This window comes from Podarcis liolepis (assembly GCF_965112155.1).
Source record: "Podarcis liolepis genome assembly, chromosome: 1".
NCBI classification, from domain to species: Eukaryota; Metazoa; Chordata; class Lepidosauria; order Squamata; family Lacertidae; genus Podarcis; species Podarcis liolepis.
This window is the reverse complement of record NC_139554.1, coordinates 143,681-161,754: the sequence shown is the minus strand read 5'-3', so window position 1 is coordinate 161,754 and position 18,074 is coordinate 143,681. Positions and strand designations below refer to the sequence as shown.

The window sequence follows — 18,074 nt, the reverse complement described above, 5'->3', positions numbered from 1 at the left end:
GTGGAACTCCCTGCAGCTTTTTAGGTGTCTCTTGGAAACAGTCCTCTTAAGACAGGCCACCTCAATACATTTTTGTATAGAACCACCAGCACATACTGATGATTTAAATGTTTCATAGATATGTTAGGGGTCTCCCTCCACCCCAATTTTTAACTGGTTTTATCCAGTTCTATTTTATACAGTGTATTGTTAAGCTGCTTTGAGATTTTCTTTGTATAAAGCCACTAAGAAACGTAATAATGTCTTAGCTTCCATAGCAAATGTGTTGTTAGATTATAAACTACATCTCGGGCAACAAAAGATAATATTTAGAATTGGACAGGTACTTTCGTACATAAAGGGACTATTCACAACACGTTGCAGAAGATGTAATTAGGAAAATTCTTCTTTGAAACATAAGTTTAAGCAATGTCTGACATTTATGAATTTTTGGATTAAAGTCTTAGGATGTATAAATACTATATCTGGGGGAAAATAAAATTGTCAGATGATAACATTATCCTAAATGTCATGTCAATTATATGGGGCTTGGCAGCTAGTTGATCTAGATGGACTCTTTGTGCCCTTACTTCTGCCAAAAGACTGATATTGACTGGAAAGATAATACTTTGGCCCTTTTGATTAATGGAGAGACGACAGGACATCTCTTGCAACATAGGAACAATAAAAAAATTCATTCCAGTAGCACCTTAAAGACCATACAGAGCAGTGTATCTGAAGAAGTGTGCATGCACACGAAAGCTCATACCATGAACTAACTTAGTTGGTCTTTAAGGTGCTACTGGAAGGAATTTTTTTATTTTGACTATGGCAGACCAACACAGCTACCTATCTGTAACATAGGAACAGATTATTTTTAGATGAAGATTGTGTATTTTGTGCATTTTGTTCAGAGACAGATGACCCTCCATTTGCCTCTTGTGGCTTAATCCACCAGCTGCTCTTTTCAACATCCAGGATTCTGTAAACACCAAGCATTTTATTTTCAAAAATACAGAAACAATTTTCACCCTCTGTACGCAACTCTGGTCCTGGGGACTCCTGGCCTGCAGGAGCAGCTCCCAGTTGGAGAAGGACCCAGTTCACTGTCTCTGCCAGGTAGGTCAGGCGCACCTCCCTGCACCAGAGCCCACTTAGCCTCTGCTGAAGGGTCAAAACCAGCTCCTCCGCCCGAGGAAAGGCCGCCTGGGCTTTGCAAAAGCCTTTCTTCACTCCGCCACTTCCTGAAGTTCCTCTTTGTTCCCTCAGGCCTTCTTTTTTCTGCCTTGGAAGCTGCGCTTTGCCCCTTGTCCAAAGCAAACAGTGTGAGGGACACTGGAAGAGAAGGAACAGCAAGAGAGCTTTCAGTGCCCTCATGGCCAGCAGTAAAAAGGGCTCCGGGTGGATCAGAGGCTTGGCTGAGGCCTCTCAGGTTTTCAAATGCCATATGGGAGCGCTGCTGTTTAAGATAACTTGTGTGACTACAGAAGGCCCAGAAATCTATTGAAACTTGTTACGCTTTCCTGTTGCTCAGCCACTCAGGCTCAACAACGGGTGTAGTTCCTTATTTTAACTCATTTCTGGTACCTCCAGACTGAGCTCATGTTACCACAAGTGCATGCAGCGTTGTCATTTGATTTGTAAAAAAATTACTCCGTCACCAGTTCAGTAACTAAGCTATGCAAACATATATACATGCAAACAATATTCCAAAAGCAGAACAGCTCTTCCTGACTTATTCCAGAGGCCAGACTTACACATTTCAAGATGTTACTACCCTGTGCTTCTTCAGGAGGAAAGGGGATATAATTTTAATATAAACAGCAATATTAGTTAGTAGTGCCAAATCGCCCCGAGTTTCACCCACACAATGCCTTTCATGCAGCTTCCAGCCATTCTAAAAAATTTGGGGCAGGATTTTAAGATGAGATACCTATTTTCTCTGGGAGGTTTTGTGACCCTTTTTAGTTTGTGGCTGACAGAAGAAGCAAGCGTTGACATGGTTCTCTACACAAAGAACAAGCAGATGCTAAGACGAGGACAGCGCTCCAGGAGAGGCACCGACCTGGAGCTGTAGAGCCGCCTCTCAGGTGGCGGAAAGGCTGGCGCGTCCTCTGCCCCGGGCTGGGGCGGCTTCTCCTCTGTGCTCTCGCTGGGGCCGACTTCCATGGCATCGTCCGCTGCCGGCTCCCTGCAGTCTTCTCCCTCCCACACATCCATCGGGAAGGCGCTCTCTCTGGAGGGAGATCTCGCTGCCTTTGTGCTGGCGCAAAAACACAGTCCAGAGCAAAACCCTTGCAAACTTTTTATGAAAAGGCATGAGGACCCTGCTGCTGCCACCACCCCAGTTTCCCTCACCACATGGAGGCTGTCTGTGAGTCCAGGCTCTTCTCCCCTGTCAGCTTCTTCTCCCCCCAGCCTTGCTTTTCTTCCTGCAACATGCAGGCAGGAGCCTGGGTGGTGCAGCAGTCACAGTGGCAGGCAAAAACTTTTTAGAAGAGGATCTAAATCCCTCCCCACCCATGAGGCTCACCAAGTGGCTTTGGGGTCAGGCACTTCCTCTCAGCCTCACCTACCTTGGCTCCTGGGCGAAAAGGGCAGGATTCCAAAGAAAGCCAAACAGTACTAGATTTGTCTAGAAGATTTGTCTGCCCCCCCCCCACCCGCTCCATGTCCGAAGCCAGTCTGCTGTACAGTGAGCATGTCTGCCTCCCCCCCCCCCCGTTACCCACACCTGAGTACTTACCTCTTTGCCTTCACGGGTTTATCAAAGCGGAAGTCCGGCGGGTAGCAGTGAACTTGGACCAAGTGCTCCTTGCGCTCTTTGCTGTTCTTGAACTTCTCCGGACAGCTCTCAACCAGGCATTGGTACTAGAAAAGGGGGCAAGAGGGGGCTGGTCAGCATTTGGGGTCCCAAACACTCAAGCAGAGATGGGTTTCTTTAACAATAATCTCTGATGGCTTATTGCGTTTTTCTATTTTGTTGGAAGCCGCCCAGAGTGGCTGGGGCAATACAGTCAGGCGGACAAGATACAAATAATAGAATTCTTATCCTGAAGCAGCAGCTGGCTCCTGGTGCCACGGTCTCCCTGGAGCAGGCGGGAGGATGGGGGCCGCCGGGGCTCTCACCAGGCTGCGCGTCTCCGCCAGGACCCCGAAGAGGGCGTCGTGCCACTCCAGCAGGTGCAGGTGCAGCAGGTGCGCCGAGGGGAAGGCGCGCTGGCAGGCCGAGCAGGCGCTGCGGTGCAGGAGGCCGTAGTGGTGCTCGCAGCCGGCCAGGGAGTCGAAGACCTGCGCGCAGCCCGCGGCCGGGCACGAGAAGGCGGCGGCGGCGGCGGGGGGCGGCCTGCGGGAGACACAGCGGGGGGGGGGGGTCGCAAGGGGCACCCAAAGGCCAGCCAGACCCGCCCGCCCCGCCGGGAGGGAGGGAGGGAGGGGAGAAGGGGCGCCGGGCTCACCGGGAGGCCCCTCCGGGGGGGGCGCTGGGCTGCGCATCCTGGAGGCCGAGATGCCGCTGGACGTCGCCGTCCTAAGAGGAAGGGAGAAAGAAAGACCCGGATGACGCCACTTCCGGGGGGCCCCCCAGGGCTCCCCTCTCCCCCCCCCCGCCCGCCCGCCCGCCTGCCTCGAAGAAGGGGTGCTGCGCGGGGAAGCGGAGCCTGGCCGGGCGGAAGCGGAAGGGCCCTCCGCCTCCCCCGCCTCGCTCGCCTTCCTCGTCCCGCATCCTCCCGCTTTCCTCGCCCGCTGCCGGAAGAGGCGGGTCTCTCTCTCCCGCTTCCGCTTCCGGTGCCCCGTTGCCGGGGAGACGCCTCCCGGTCCATGGCGGCCATGAGCGAGTTCCGGCTCCACCACGACGTGAACGAGCTGCTCCGGCTCCTCCGCGCGAGGGGCTCCTGCGGGGAAGGCGGCGCCGAGGGCTACGTGGAGCTGCTGCAGAGGAGCCAGGGCGGGGCCTTCCTCGCCGCCGCCACCTCCGCCGCCGCCCTCGGAGCCAAGGCGAGCGAGCGAGCGAGGCCCCGGGGGGGGGCAGGGAGGGCGAGAGGGAAGGACCCCCCCCGCCGGACCCCCTCCCTCCCTGGCTGGCCCCCCCGGGACTCCTCCCGCCGGGCGCTGACCCCCCCCCCCGTGTCTCCCCGCAGGTGAAGATCGCGGAGTTTTCTCGGACGCCGGAAGACTTTCTGACCAAGTACGACGAGCTGAAGTCGAAGAACACGCGGCACCTGGACTCGCTGGTGCAGCTGCTGGCCAAGCTGACCGAGGACAAGGAGGTGAGGAGAGGCGGGCGGGCGGGCGGGGACAGAGAGACGGGGCAGACCTCGGCGGGGTGTCCCCCCCCCCCCCCAGAAGCAGCCCCAGCCAGCCATTCCTCAGCCCGGCCCAGCGCTGGCTCACCGGTTCCCCATCAAGAGAGGAAGCAGAGGGTGGGTGGGACCTGCAGCCCGTGGTTGGAGGGTCCAGAGCCCCCCCCCCTCTCTCCCTTCCCACCCGGCAGACTGACAGGAGACAGGTTGCTCTGGCCTGAGGCCTGAATTTGAATTCGGCCCCCTGAGGGCTGCAGGTTGCCCACCTTGGCTGTCCTATATCATTTTTTTTTTTTTTTATAAAATTTTTATTGATTTTACAACACTTTAAGAAAAACAAACAAACACTAAAAATGACAAACATACACGTATAATTTCAGACATATTTTCATAAACCTCTTTTCTTGGACTTCCCCATACCCCCCCTCTCTGCATCCCAATGTCCAAAATACAACTAGCAACTCCCAATTATTACTTTCCAATCTTTATCATCTTGGTCCTCTTTTATAGTCTAACCTTGTATCCCTGTACCCTTTTGTTTCTGAAAACCACAACATTTTAACATTCATTAAGTTTATAGTAGTCCTTAAGGTAGCTTTTAAATTTTTTCCACTCTTCTTCCACTGTCTCTTTTCGTTGGTCACGGATTCTGCCTGTCATCTCGGCCAATGTCATATAGTCCATCACTTTCATCTGCCATTCTTCCACAGTGGGTAGATCTTGTGTCTTCCAATACTTTGCGATGAGTATTCTTGCTGCTGTTGTAGCATACATAAAAAAGGTTCTATCTTTCTTTGTCACCAATTGGCCGGCAATGCCCAAGAGAAAGGCCTCTGGTTTTTTAAGGAAGGTACATTTAAGTACCTTTTTGATTTCATTATAGATCATTTCCCAGAAGGCCTTAATCTTCGGGCATGTCCACCAAAGGTGATAGAAGGTACCTTCAGTCTCTTTACACTTCCAACATTTATTATCGGGCAAGTGATAGATTTTTGCCAGCTTGACTGGGGTCATGTACCACCTGTATACCATTTTCATAATGTTTTCCTTTAAGGCATTACATGCCGTAAATTTTATACCGGTGTTCCATAACCATTCCCAGTCAGCTGACATAATGTTATGTCCAACATCCTGAGCCCACTTAATCATAGCCGATTTAACTGTTTCATCCTGTGTGTTCCATTTCAACAGCAAGTTATACATTCTAGATAAATTCTTAGTATTGGGTTCTAACAGTTCGGTTTCTAATTTTGATTTTTCCACCTGGAAACCGATTTTCCTGTCCTGTTTAAAAAATTCCATTATTTGACAATATTGGAACCAATTTCCTACTTTATGCTTCAATTTCTCCTGACTTTGTAGTTTGAACTTATCTCCATCTTGTTCTAAAATTTCACAATACTTCGGCCATCCGACCTCCATATTGAGTTTCTTCACTGCTTTAGCCTCCACTGGTGACACCCATCTAGGGGTTTTGTTTTCCAATAGATCTTTATATCTTATCCAAACATTAAACAATGCTTTTCTAACAATATGATTTTTAAAGGCACTGTTAACTTTATCATACCAAAGATATGCATGCCAACCAAAAGCATTGTTAAAACCTTCCAGATCCAAGATGTCTGTATTCTCGAGGAGCATCCATTCTTTCAGCCAGCAAAAAGCTGCTGCCTCATAGTACAGTTTTAGGTCCGGCAGGGCAAAACCCCCTCTTTCTTTAGCATCTGTCAGTATCTTAAATTTAATTCGGGGCTTTTTGCCCTGCCAGACAAATTTCGAAATGTCTTTGTGCCACCTCTTAAAACATTCCATCTTGTCAAGAATCTGCAAGGTCTGAAACAAAAATAGCATTCTAGGCAATACATTCATTTTAATTACTGCAATTCGGCCTAACATTGACAGTTTCAAATTTGACCATATTTCTAGATCTTTTTTAATTTCTGACCAACATTTTTCATAGTTGTCCTTATACAAGTTCACATTCTTAGATGTTAAGTAAACCCCTAGATATTTCACCTTCTTTACCACAGTCAAACCTGTTTCCTCTTGAAATTTCTCCTTTTCCATATCTGTTAAGTTTTTCCCTAAGACTTTAGTTTTTTGCTTGTTCAACTTAAATCCAGCTACCTGGCCAAACTGTTGTATTATTTCTAGAACCTTTTTCGTACTAGTGTTTGGCTCTTACAAAGTCAATACTAGGTCATCTGCAAACGCTCTTAACTCGGCTGTCCTATATCAAGACTGGGGAGGCAGCTGGGAGATCCACTCTCCTTGTGGGCTGTGCCTCTTGGGCTCTTTGCTGCCGCTCCTGAGTTCTGCTTTTTGCGGGGCTTTTGCAGACCCTCCAGTACTTGCAGCAAAATGCCAAGGAAAGGGCAGAGCTAGCAGCCAGTGCAGCGGCCAACAGTGGCGGAGCCAGCAGCAGCGTCACTTTCTCCATCCCCTCAACAACAGCCAAAATGACCGTCCAGGAGCTGGAGGAGCTACGGAAGCAGCTGGGCACCGTCACAACCAGCTCCAGCGCCCCACAGGTCCCTCTCTTCTCTTGGGTCCCCTGATTTGTTATTTGGGAAGGGAAGGTTCTGCTGCAGCCAAAGCCTTTGGGATCTCTCTCACACACACGGCAAGCCTGGGATGGGAAGCCAGTGACCTCAGTGGGCAGCTGCAGGAGGCCCTTAGCTGGGCTCCCTGTAGTGCCTACTTCAGAGGAAGTTCTGCCTTGTCCAACGCTCCGGGCAGGTGGGCTGCTCTCCGCTTTGCCAAGGGGACTAGGGGTGGGTCCTGAGAGGCCTCCCTGGGTGCAAATACTGTGCCAGCCTCTTTTGCCCCCGGAGCAAAGGGGGCAGAAACTGGCAGTGAGTGGGAGCCCAGCTGCCACACCCCTGCTGCCGTGGCTGCTTGATAGTTCAGTGTCTGGGCTGGCCTGTCACTCGCTCTCTTCCTTGGCAGTCTCTTGAGCTGGTGCGGAAGTCGCTCAGGGACAAGCAGAACAGGAAGAACTCTGGGCAGCCCATCCCGTCCTTTCCCGCCTGGGTGTATGAGAGGCCGGCCCTCATCGGGGACTTCCTCATGAGCTCCAGCCTGAGCCTGGACACCACGGTGCCTATCGGTGAGTCTTGCACGAGAGGAGCAGAGGGTCTCGCAGCTTGGGGCCTCCCCTGCCTGCTGGATGTTTCTCTGGGACCCTTAATGGGCAGCTGGTGACGCTCTGCCAACGTGGGTCTGGGCAGTGCAACGCGGAAGGTCCAGAACAGAAGAAGAGTGGGACGGCTGGATCAGGCCAAAGGGGCCTATCCATTCCAGCATCCTGTCCTCACAGGGGCCCACCAGATGCCCCCAGTGGGAAATCCATTGGCAGGATCCAAGCCCAAGAGCCCTCTCCCATAGCTGCCAACAACTGCCAGCTTACCATAGATTGAAAACACACGAATATGAGTAGAGTTTTATTCGTGAGCCCAGCAGGCACTGTAAAAACAGTGTCAAACAGCTTGACGTAAAAAAATAAGCACACAAAACCGTGTCCAGGTACACAAATTATCAATAGGGATAAAGTCAAAGAGCATTTCAAGGCAGCCACCTGTCAAATGCCCTCTCCTCTCCCGGTGGTGGGAGACCCTGCTCTTTTTAAGAATGGCCAGCTGCCCTTTTGGCCCTCAGGTGGGTTCCTCAGATGCATTGGTTCAAGTGGCGCTGGTGCATTACGTGCCGCTTTCCTCTGCCAGGGACTTTGCCACTGGCAGCCCAGGAATCTGCTGTGGTGGAGGACTTGCTCTACGTCCTGATTGGGGTGGATGGCCGGTACATCACTGCGCAGCCACTGGTGGGCAGAGAGAGCCGCACTTTCTTGGTGGATCCCAACCTGGATATGTCAGTCAAGGAGCTGGTCACCAGGATCCTCCCCGTGGCAGCGAGCTACTCCATCGTCACCAGGTAGCAGCCTGGGGTTCCTCATCAGGGACGGAGCTGGGGGAGGCGAAGAGGACGCAGCAACAGCCTGTGTCCCATCCCTCCGGCTGAGGGCTGGGTGGGGGGCCTCTGGGGTTCCTCCCACCTGGGGGCTGCAGCAGCTCAGAGCCCCAAAGGCCCCTGGAGCTCAGGGAACCTAGGGAGCTCCCTGCTTCCTCTCAATGCTGAGCTGCACAAGAACGAGGCTTCCTTGCATCTCGGGCAGGTGGGGCGGGGGGGGGTGGCATTGGTGGGCCACGTTTCTGGTGGGGCCCAGAGGTGCTGGGCTGGCTTCCAGCAGCAGCTCTCCGTCCTGCGCCCTGACAGGTTTGTGGAAGAGAAGTCTTCCTTTGAGTACGGGCAGGTGAACCACGCTCTGGCAGCCGCCATGAGGGCCCTGGTCAAGGAATACATGACCCTGGTGACGCAGCTGGAGCACCTGCAGCGCCAAGGCCTGCTCTCCCTGCAGAAGCTCTGGTTCTACATCCAGCCCACCATGAGGACCATGGAGATCCTGGCTTCCCTGGGTGAGTGCAGGGCAAGGTCTCTCGGGGGGGGGGGGCAGTGAGCAGGGTGTCTTTCTGGGCAGCCGCCTTCTCTGTCTGCTTGCCTCCTGCTCCCCTGGAGGGGGCAAGGGAGGGAGGGAGGGAGGCTTGGACCTTGGAGCCCCAGTGCCAGGAGAGGCCGAGGCGGCTCTCCTTCATCAAGGGGGGCGGTGGAAGGAGCTGGGTCCGTGTGTCCAGGTGGGCCTCTGGCTCTGCCCACTGCTGGGGTGTTGCTGCAGGGAGGGTCCTTCCAAGGGGGTCCAGCAGCCCAGCGCTGAAAGGGGTTCCCTCGTGCCACAGTCAGTCTCAGGTGAGGCCAGTGATTGGGTCATTCCTTTTCCTGGGGGCAGCAAAGTCAAAGGGGCTCCCTCTGGGCCTCCCCGCCCCCTGGAGGGAGGACCAGGGCCCCCTGGGAATGCCACTCCTCCTTCCCACAAGAGGAGCTGCAGGGGAGCTTCCTTTGTACACCCCCCCAAATGCTGTGGAAGCCTCCAAGTCCCCCCCCCCCACCCTGGTGAGCAGAAGGGGGCATCCTCTGGCCCCTCCTTATTTTGGTAATTTTTTTTATAAAGTTGCCACAGAGGGATGTCGGGGTGGCTTCATTTTGATTACTGTATATATAGTACAGTTTTTAAGGTTGATCTCTTCTGTGAACCGCCCTGAGACCTCCAGGTATAGGGTGGTATATAAATTCAATTAAGAAGAAGAAGAAGTTTGCAATTACAATCCGATAATAGCCTCATTATGACAATTCCAACTCATAATATGGTTATTAATACCAATCCCCTGGCCCCTCCTGCTGACTGCAGGAATAATGCTGGCGTGCTCGCTCTCTGTTTCTGTATGTATGCAGTCTGTGAGCTGTACACTATTTGTTGATTTTGCAGAAGCTTCTATCAGCTGAATAGGGTGGGGTGGGGGGGGCATTCTTTGAATAAACAGTTCTACATGATTCAGATTCAGCACAGCGGATTGGCTGGAGCACCTCAAGCGTGATAAGTGCACTTGAGGACAACCAGGGAGTGGCAGAGGTTCTGTTCCTGAAGTGGTTGCCAGTAGCCTCTTTTCAGAGGTTCTTGGTCACCTTTGGGGGCCACAAGTGGCCCCTGAGAGGCAGGTTTCGCTTCACCAACCCCAAGGGCCCATTGAGCCTTGCGGAAACCCTGCCTCCGCTCTGGGTGCTCACCTGTCCCAGGCCACGGTCCAGAGCAGCCATCTCCTGCTGACCCCTTTTCAGATGGGGGAGCTCCTGTAACATCCAGGTGTGTCTGCCATTGATGGGCACCTGTGCCCTGACCAACCCTGGCTTCAGCGGGACGTGACTCTTCTTGGCCTTTGCTTCTTGTTCCAGCCACTTCTGTGGACAAAGGGGAGTGTGTTGGAGGGTCAACACTCAGCCTGCTGCACGATAAGACGTTCAACTACACGGGAGACAGCCAAGCCCAGGAGCTCTGCCTCTACTTGACCAAGGCTGCCAGCGTCCCCTACTTCGAAATCCTGGAGAAATGGATCTACCGAGGCATCATCAATGATCCCTACAGGTGGGCGGAGGAACCTAGAATCATAGAATCATAGAGTTGGAAGAGACCACAAGGGCCATCGAGTCCAACCCCCTGCCAAGCAGGAAACACCATCAGAGCACTCCTGACATATGGTTGTCAAGCCTCTGCTTAAAGACCTCCAAAGTAGGAGACTCCACCACACTCCTTGGCAGCAAATTCCACTGTCGAACAGCTCTTACTGTCAGGAAGTTCTTCCTAATGTTTAGGTGGAATCTTCTTTCTTGTAGTTTGGATCCATTGCTCCGTGTCCGCTTCTCTGGAGCAGCAGAAAACCTGTGGTCCTTCTCTTGGCATGACAGCCAAGAGGCTTGACAACCATATGTCAGGAGTGCTCTGATGGTGTTTCCTGCGTGGCAGAGGGTTGGACTCGATGGCCCTTGTGGTCTCTTCCAACTCTATGATTCTATGATTCTATGTGAGCTGGAGAAACCTCTGTGGTCTGTTTGGGAGTCCAAGCAGGGCGCTGTGTCCTGGGACTGCCTGGATGAAGAGCCCTGGGGAGCCTCCTGCTCTGCGCCTCCCTGCCATGGGCCTAACCGCTTTTTAATTCCACAGTGAATTCATGGTGGAAGAGCATGAGCTCCAGAAGGAGAAGATCCAAGAAGACTATAATGACAAGTACTGGGACCAGAGGTACACGATCGTCCAGCAGCAGATCCCCTCCTTCCTCCAGAAGATTGCAGACAAAATTCTCAGCACAGGTGAGGAGCCAAATTCCTGCTTGACAGGAAAGCGGGAGGGGAGGAGGGAGGGTCATGCAGTGGATGGAGAAGCCCCCAGGCGGGGCGGGGAGGGGAGCGGTTGTGGAGTACCTGGGAGGTCTGATTCCCTTTGCAGCTCTTCCCGTCTGCCTCTGGGCGAGTCATATGGAGGATATCCTGTGAGATTTTTTCTCAAGCTCCAAAAGCCGATCGTTGTATTTATCTGGCTTCTTTCCATTGCCCTTCCGTCAAGGAGGGAGATGACAGATGATGCAATTGAGGGGATCCTCATCAAATTTGTAGAGAATACCAAACTGGGAGGGGTAGCTAATGCTGCAGAAGACAGAATCAGGATGCAAAAATACCTTAACAGATTGGAGAAGTCAGCCCAAACTAACTAAATGAGTTTCAGCAGAGACTAATGTCAGGTTCTGTGCTTAAGTTTCACGCATTGGGAGGATGAGAGGGACAGCAGGGAAGGGAGAGTTAATGTGCTCATTTGTTTGTGTACAAGGTCTGAACAGCGTTTAGTGAAGAGCTGAGCCCGTCCTCATGTCCCTTTGTCCCTCCCGTCCTGCAGGGAAGTATTTGAATGTCGTTCGGGAGTGTGGCCGTGATGTCACTTGCCCCCTGGCCAAAGAGGTCATCTACACACTGAAGGAGCGGGAATATGTGGAGCAGATTGAGAAAGCCTACAACTACGCCAGCAAAGTGCTGCTCGATTTCCTCATGGAGGAAAAAGAACTTGTGGCCCACTTAAGGTTTGCTTCCTTCCAAGTGGCGTCTCTGGCAGGCTGCTTTCCTTCTCCATGCCAACTGGGACAGTTTTAGGGGCTGCTGATTTGGGAAATGAAGGGGCAAAAGTGTGGAGGAGCTTGTGCTTTCCCAGCAGGGGGCGGGGAGCAGGCACTTTCATAGACTTGCCCTGAGGCTGCAGGAGGAGCTGGGTGGAGGGGCAGGGGCCGTGGGACCCCCCCTCCAAGAGAGAGTCCTCCCATTTCCTGCCTCCCAGCTGAATTGCAAGGGGCTGCTTTATTGCAGATGGCATAAAGATACTTGCAGCACTTCTTATTCCAAAAGCCAGGTCCGCTTCTTCCTGTTTCTACCGGGCGGGAGGAGGCAGGCGGTGGGTGAGGGGTCCCTCCTGCCTCCTCTGTTCCTGCCGCAGTGAGTTGACTGGTGACCCCTTTCTGTGAGCAGGTCCATCAAGCACTACTTCCTCATGGACCAGGGGGACTTCTACGTCCATTTCATGGACCTCACCGAAGAGGAGCTGAAGAAGCCGGTGGACGACATTGTCCCCACCCGGCTGGAGGCTCTGCTGGAGCTGGCCCTGCGGATGAGCACAGCAAACACAGACCCCTTCAAGGATGACTTGAAGGTAAAGGGTGCCCGGCACAAAGGCAAGGCCTCAGAGCCCCAGAGCTGCTGCCGGTGTCTCCCCATTGAGCCTGGGCAACCCCGCGAGTGGCTTTGGCTTGTCTAGCAGGGCTCTGGGGGACGTTTGGTGTGGAGCCCTTGCCCACCCAACCAAAGAAAAGACTTTTTGCAGATAAAGTTGCTCAGATTCGGGAAGAGGTAGACTCCACCGTGGGAGCAGGGTCAGGGCAGGGGAGTGCTAGAATCCTGTCTAGTCAAGTTGCATGGAATCAGTTCCAATCTGTTACCTCTGAGGATGTGGACAGGCTGCTTGGACAAGTGAAACCAACCACCTGTCTCCTTGATCCTTGCCCATCCTGGCTTATAAAAGCTAGCCGGGAAGGGCTGGGCGATGGACTCTGCGGGGTGGTGAATGCTTCCCTCTGTGAGGGAGCCTTCCCAGACCCGCTGAAAGAGGCAGTCATTAAACCGCTTCTTAAAAAAACATCTTTAGATGCGGCAACGATGGCCAACTATCGCCCAGTCTCAAATCTACCATTCTTAGGCAAGGTGATTGAGCGGGTGGTTGCTGAACAACTCCAGGCACGCCTGGAGGATGTGAACCACTTGGATCCCTTCGAATTGGGATTCAGGCCTCATCATGGGACTGAAACTGCCTTGGTCGCACTGGTTGATGATCTCCGGCGGGCTAGGGACAAAGGTGAGAGCTGTTTCCTAGTTCTGCTGGATCTCTCAGCGGCGTTTGATACCATCGACCATAACATCCTTCTGGACCGTCTTGAGGGGCTGGGAGCTGGGGGCACTGTCATACAGTGGTTTCGCTCCTTCCTCCTGGGCCGTGTTCAGAAAGTGGTGGGGGGGGATGAGTGTTCAGACCCTTGGGCCCTCACTTGTGGGGTGCCTCAGGGTTCCGTCCTCTCCCCCATGCTTTTTAACATCTACATGCAGCCGCTGGGAGAGATCATCAGGGGGTTTGGGCTGAGTGTTCATCAGTAAGCGGATGACACCCAGCTCTCCCTCTCCTTTAAATCAGAACCAGTGAAGGCGGTGAAGGTCCTGTGTCAGTGCCTGGAGGTGGTTGGAGGATGGATGGCGGCTAACAGATTGAGGTTGAATCCTGACAAGACAGAAGTACTGTTTTTGGGGGACAGGGGGCGGGCAGGTGCGGAGGACTACCCGGTCCTGAACAGGGTAACTGTGCCTTGAAGGACCAGGTGCGCGGTCTGGGAGTCATTTTGGACTCGCAGCTGTCCATGGAGGCGCAGGCCAATTCTGTGTCCAGGGCGGCTGTCTACCAGCTCCACCTGGTATGCAGGCTGGAATCCTATCTGCTTGCGGACTGTCTCCCCAGAGTGGTGCATGCTCTGGTTATCTCTCGCTTGGACTACTGCAATGCGCTCTACGTGGGGCTACCTTTGAAGGTGACCCGGAAACTACAACTAATCCAGAATGTGGCAGCTAGACTGGTGACTGGGAGCGGCCACCGAGACCACATAACACCGGTCTTGAAAGACCTACATTGGCTCCCAATACATTTCCAAGCACAATTCAAAGTATTGGTGCTGACCTTTAAACCCCTAAATGGCCTCGGTCCTGTATACCTGAAGGAGCGTCTCCACCCCCATCGTTCTGCCCAGACACTGAGGTCCAGCACTATGGGCCTTCTGGTGGTTCCCTCACTGTGAGAAGCCAAGTTACAGGGAACCAGGCAGAGGGTCTTCTCGGTAGTGGCACCCACCCTCCCACCAGATGTCAAAGAGAAAAACATCTACCCCACTTTTAGAAGACATATGAAGGCAGCCCTGTTTAGGGAAGCTTTTAATGTTTGACGGACCAATGTGTTTTAATACTTTGTTGAAAGCCGCCCAGAATGGCTGCGAAAACCCAGCCAGATGGATGGGGTATAAATAAATTATTATTATTATTCCAGGTTTTTTAAGACTACTATGGAGCGTTTCTGCTGGTTCAGGGTTTGACTTTGGCCTCACGGACTGTCAGTGAATGAAAATTCAAATATTTGCTATCATTTGTTTGTTGACAGTCTGGCCACATGCTCTGTTTGGCAGTTTGAGTGTCTGACTGGCCTCCTTCCTCTCGCGGCCCTTTCCCCTCCTTCCAGGTTGACTTGATGCCCCACGATCTCATCACGCAGCTCCTGAGAGTCCTGGCCATCGAAACCAAGCAGGAGAAGGCCATCATCCACGCAGACCCCACGGAGCTCTCGCTCAGCGGCCTGGAAGCCTTTTCCTTCGACTACATCGTGAAGTGGCCTCTCTCGCTGATCATCAACAGGTAAGGCAGAGCAGCTCAGCTGATGGGGGCTCATCCTTTCCATCCAGAGGGGGCAGAGCACAGCCAGCCATTGGCCTGATCCTGATCCTCCTCCCTCCGTGCATGTGCCTCAGTCAATGCATCATAACTCTGGAGGGGAAGGAGGTGCTGGGAAGGCCTCCTCGGTGCCTCTGGAGGAAAGAGGGCTGGCTGTCCCCTGGCCCTGAGGGAACCTGCCTTGGCCCCTCTGGGCCCTGGCCAAGCAGCGGCTCCTCCACGCCTCTCCCCGTCTCCTAGGAAGGCCTTGACGCGCTACCAGATGCTCTTCCGGCACATGTTTTATTGCAAACATGTGGAGCGCCAGCTGTGCAACGTCTGGATCAGCAGCAAGACGGCCAAGCAGTGCTCCCTGCACTCCTCCAAATGGTGAGCTTTCCCAGAGCCAAGCAGGCCCAGCCGCCAGCAGAGTCTCTGAAGGCGGAGGCCTAGAGCGGAGCCTGGCCCCTCCACATGTGCCGTGGGTGCTCAGCCCACTGAGCTGTGGCCGCTTCCTGGGCCTTCCTGCTTTCTGCAGAATGAACACCCTCTTGGATGGATGAGGCCAATGGGAGGGCATTGGGCTGCTGGGTCCCCTGGCAGCAAGAGGGTCTCTCCCTGCAAGTCCTCTGACCCTGGGAGCTCCCCCTTCAGATTCTGGAAGGGGGCACTGAGGCTTCAGAAGCCGCTCAAGGGGCAAAGACCTTGGTAGTCAGAACTGGCTGCGGGGGGGGGGGTGCCTCTTCTCCTTGCTGCCTTCCTCTCCTCTCCCCTCCACCCCCCCAATTGCAGGGCTCCTCCTGCCTGGCACTGGTTTGGGCTCCTTCCTGGGCTTCTGGGCAGCATCCTGCAGCCCCACAGGTGCTCTCCTCCCATCTACCCCTCCAGGCTCCTCCCTCTCTCGTTCCCAGGTTTGCTGGCGCCTTCACTCTCCGCCAACGGATGCTCAACTTTGTGCAGAATATCCAGTACTACATGATGTTCGAAGTGATGGAGCCAACTTGGCACATCCTGGAGAAGAACCTGAAGTCGGTCAGTTTTGGGCCAGTGGCTCTCAGAGCCTCTGTGGGCCACACCAGGCCCCCCGAGTCCTCCTTTCGCCCCCAATGGTGGGGCTGGGTGGGGCCTCTGTTCCCAAAGGGCTTTCTTCTTTTTCCGCTAAAACAGGGGCTTCAATTGTGAGTTGGAAGGGTGACAGGTTCTTCTGGGAAAGCAAGGTTCTGGCTGGTAAGGAGCTTTCTGCTGTGCCAGAGAGCCTGAAGTAGCTGCTCACAGGAGGCCACTGGCCCAGAAACCCCCTTGGCTACATTTTGGCTTCTAGTGCTCCCTTTCCTCCAATGTGACAGTGAGGTGGAGCTCCCTTTGCCACCTGCCTCAGCCCCTGAAAATAAGGCTTTGTCATCGCTAGCTCTGCATGTTGATTGTAGCAAAAGAACAGAGAACTATTTCTGGCCATGGCTGTTTCTGATGGGCTGCTGTCTCCTCTGGGCAGGCTTCCAATATTGATGATGTCTTGAGCCACCACACCAGCTTCCTGGACAACTGCTTGAAGGACTGCATGCTCACCAACCCAGAGCTGCTGAAGATCTTCTCCAAGATGATGTCTGTCTGCGTCATGTTCACCAACTGCATGCAGGTGGGCTCCCTCTTGCGTCCCTCTGTGCCACGGGGAGCAAGGGGCACCCCCTGGGTGCGCCAGCGTGCTCTGGGCTCATGCCTGCCTTTGTCCCACCCACCAGAGATTATCCAACAGCATAAAGCTGGACAATGAGCAGGGACACCGGACGGTGGAGCACGGGACCATGAGGGGGGCCCCCACCGAGCAGGAGCGCACAGAGGAATCCGCCCGGAAGCAAATGGCGAACAAGGTAGGGGTTCAGGGGAGGGTGGAGGTGCCTCTTCATTTGCAGATCCCAGCCCTTCGCTCAGGAAAGCACCTCAGGTGTGGGCAGAGCCCTTCTCTCGTGGTGCTGAGCACTATCTGGCTCCTTCCCAAGCCCTTGTGCTCTCCAGGAAATCCTGCCCCAGGATGAACCATGGCAGCAAGGCCAGGGCCGCTTCCTTGCCTGCCCTCCCTTCTCCCTTGTGAGCCTTAACTCTCTCCCCCCCCCCCCCCACCTCCACAGCTGTCAGCAGAGCAGGCCAATACCATGCAGGCCACCTCTGGCTTCGAGGCCACAATCAACAAGTTTGACAGCAATTTCTCAGCCCACCTCCTGGACCTGCTGGACAAGCTGAGCATCTACAGCACCAACGACTGCGAGCACAGCATGATCAACATCATTTACAGGTGAGCAGGGAGCAGCATCTCTTGGGCAGCTGGAGGGAGCCTGGGGCTCGTGTGGCGGCTCTGTCCTCCTCCCAGCATCAGGGCGGCTGTGCAGGGAATGGCGCCTGCTTGGCCATGGCAGGAAGGAGGAGGCTGGACTCTGCAGACCCTGCTCTTCTGCTCTGGCAGAGGGACTTCCTGGTCACGCTCCTGTGCTGCTTCCACCCTCCTCTCCCTCTCTCTCTCTCCGCCCCCAGATTGGACTTCAACGGCTTCTACACGGAGCGGCTGGAGCACATGTCTGCCGAGCGGAGCCAGAAGGCCGTGCTGCAGGCGGGGCCCCCCAGGCCTCTGGTGGCCACCCAGTGACCCCCTTCCCTCTCCCCGGGGGCTGCACCCAGAACTCCCCACGTAAACTTAGCACTTTTATTGCGTAGGTAGCCTAGAGCTGCAGCAACACACTCCCGCTGCAGCCGCCGTTGCTTGTCCATAAAGAATTGTGGCGTTTCTGGATGCTTCTACTTTTACAACGCAGCTGAACAATTTGGTGTATTTTACTTGACATAAAAAGTACCTGTAAGCAGTTCCTGAAGTCCTGTCATGTGACACAGGTGGCGGGAGGGAGGCGTTGAGGCCTATGAGATGGTGATGGAGCCGAAGGGGGCACAGCAAGGCCCCACCCCATAACCTTGGGGCAGTGGGTGGGTGGATGTTCACCCACACTGCGTCTACATGCTCTGCTGGGAAAGAGGGTCCTTTCCATTAGACTGTCTTAGTTGTGGGCTTGCTTGCCAAAGAGGACACCCACACCATATATTGAAAGCTCCCTTGTAACACCCCAACACACACACACACCTGCAAGGAGGGAAGCTTCTTGCTTGTTCATACGGCATTGGCAATGTTGCTGCAACCTGCCTTTTTTGGAGCTGAGAAACTTGGCTCTTCAAACCCCCCCCCATTAGTTTTCTGCGGGGGAGCGGGGAGAGAAACTAATCTGCTCTGGCGAAATGCAGTGTGTGTGCGATGAAGAGCAGCTTGTTAAAGGCTAGAAGGCAACCATCGAGGAGATGCAGCACAGATACAGA

The 18,074-nt window shown here is 54.0% G+C and overlaps 2 protein-coding genes across 2 annotated transcripts; one reads left to right on the top strand and one right to left on the bottom strand.

Annotated features, from left to right (window-relative positions):
* Positions 1 to 959: 959 nt before the first annotated feature.
* ZNF511 (zinc finger protein 511) lies at positions 960 to 3,739 on the bottom strand. The gene is made up of 6 exons (XM_083516368.1): positions 3,605 to 3,739; positions 3,438 to 3,508; positions 3,109 to 3,325; positions 2,726 to 2,850; positions 2,045 to 2,242; positions 960 to 1,314 (listed from the first exon to the last, which is right to left on the bottom strand). The coding sequence occupies exons 1-6, from the start codon at positions 3,701 to 3,703 to the stop codon at positions 1,245 to 1,247; spliced, it is 780 nt and encodes a 259-aa protein (XP_083372494.1). The 5' UTR covers positions 3,704 to 3,739; the 3' UTR covers positions 960 to 1,244.
* A 59-nt stretch (positions 3,740 to 3,798) lies between these two features.
* Positions 3,799 to 17,572, top strand: TUBGCP2 (tubulin gamma complex component 2; the record flags this gene model as incomplete). Its single annotated transcript, XM_083514724.1, has 17 exons — positions 3,799 to 3,975; positions 4,119 to 4,247; positions 6,620 to 6,811; positions 7,230 to 7,389; positions 8,003 to 8,210; positions 8,553 to 8,752; positions 10,122 to 10,311; positions 10,888 to 11,033; positions 11,614 to 11,794; positions 12,234 to 12,414; positions 14,533 to 14,705; positions 14,982 to 15,110; positions 15,632 to 15,752; positions 16,213 to 16,356; positions 16,460 to 16,588; positions 16,847 to 17,010; positions 17,247 to 17,572. 17 exons carry the CDS (start codon positions 3,799 to 3,801, stop codon positions 17,356 to 17,358), a joined length of 2,736 nt encoding a protein of 911 aa, XP_083370850.1. The 3' UTR covers positions 17,359 to 17,572.
* Between the last annotated feature and the right edge of the window lie 502 nt (positions 17,573 to 18,074).

Coding starts and splice junctions, on each gene's coding strand:
- ZNF511 (XM_083516368.1), bottom strand. CDS start 3,703: ATGCGGGACGAGGAAGGCGAGCGAGGCGGGGGAGGCGGAGGGCCCTTC. Junction 3,509..3,604: donor CGCAGCACCCCTTCTTCGAG/GCAGGCGGGCGG, acceptor CCTTCCTCTTAG/GACGGCGACGTCCAGCGGCA. Junction 1,315..2,044: donor AGGCGGCTCTACAGCTCCAG/GTCGGTGCCTCT, acceptor CTTCTCTTCCAG/TGTCCCTCACACTGTTTGCT.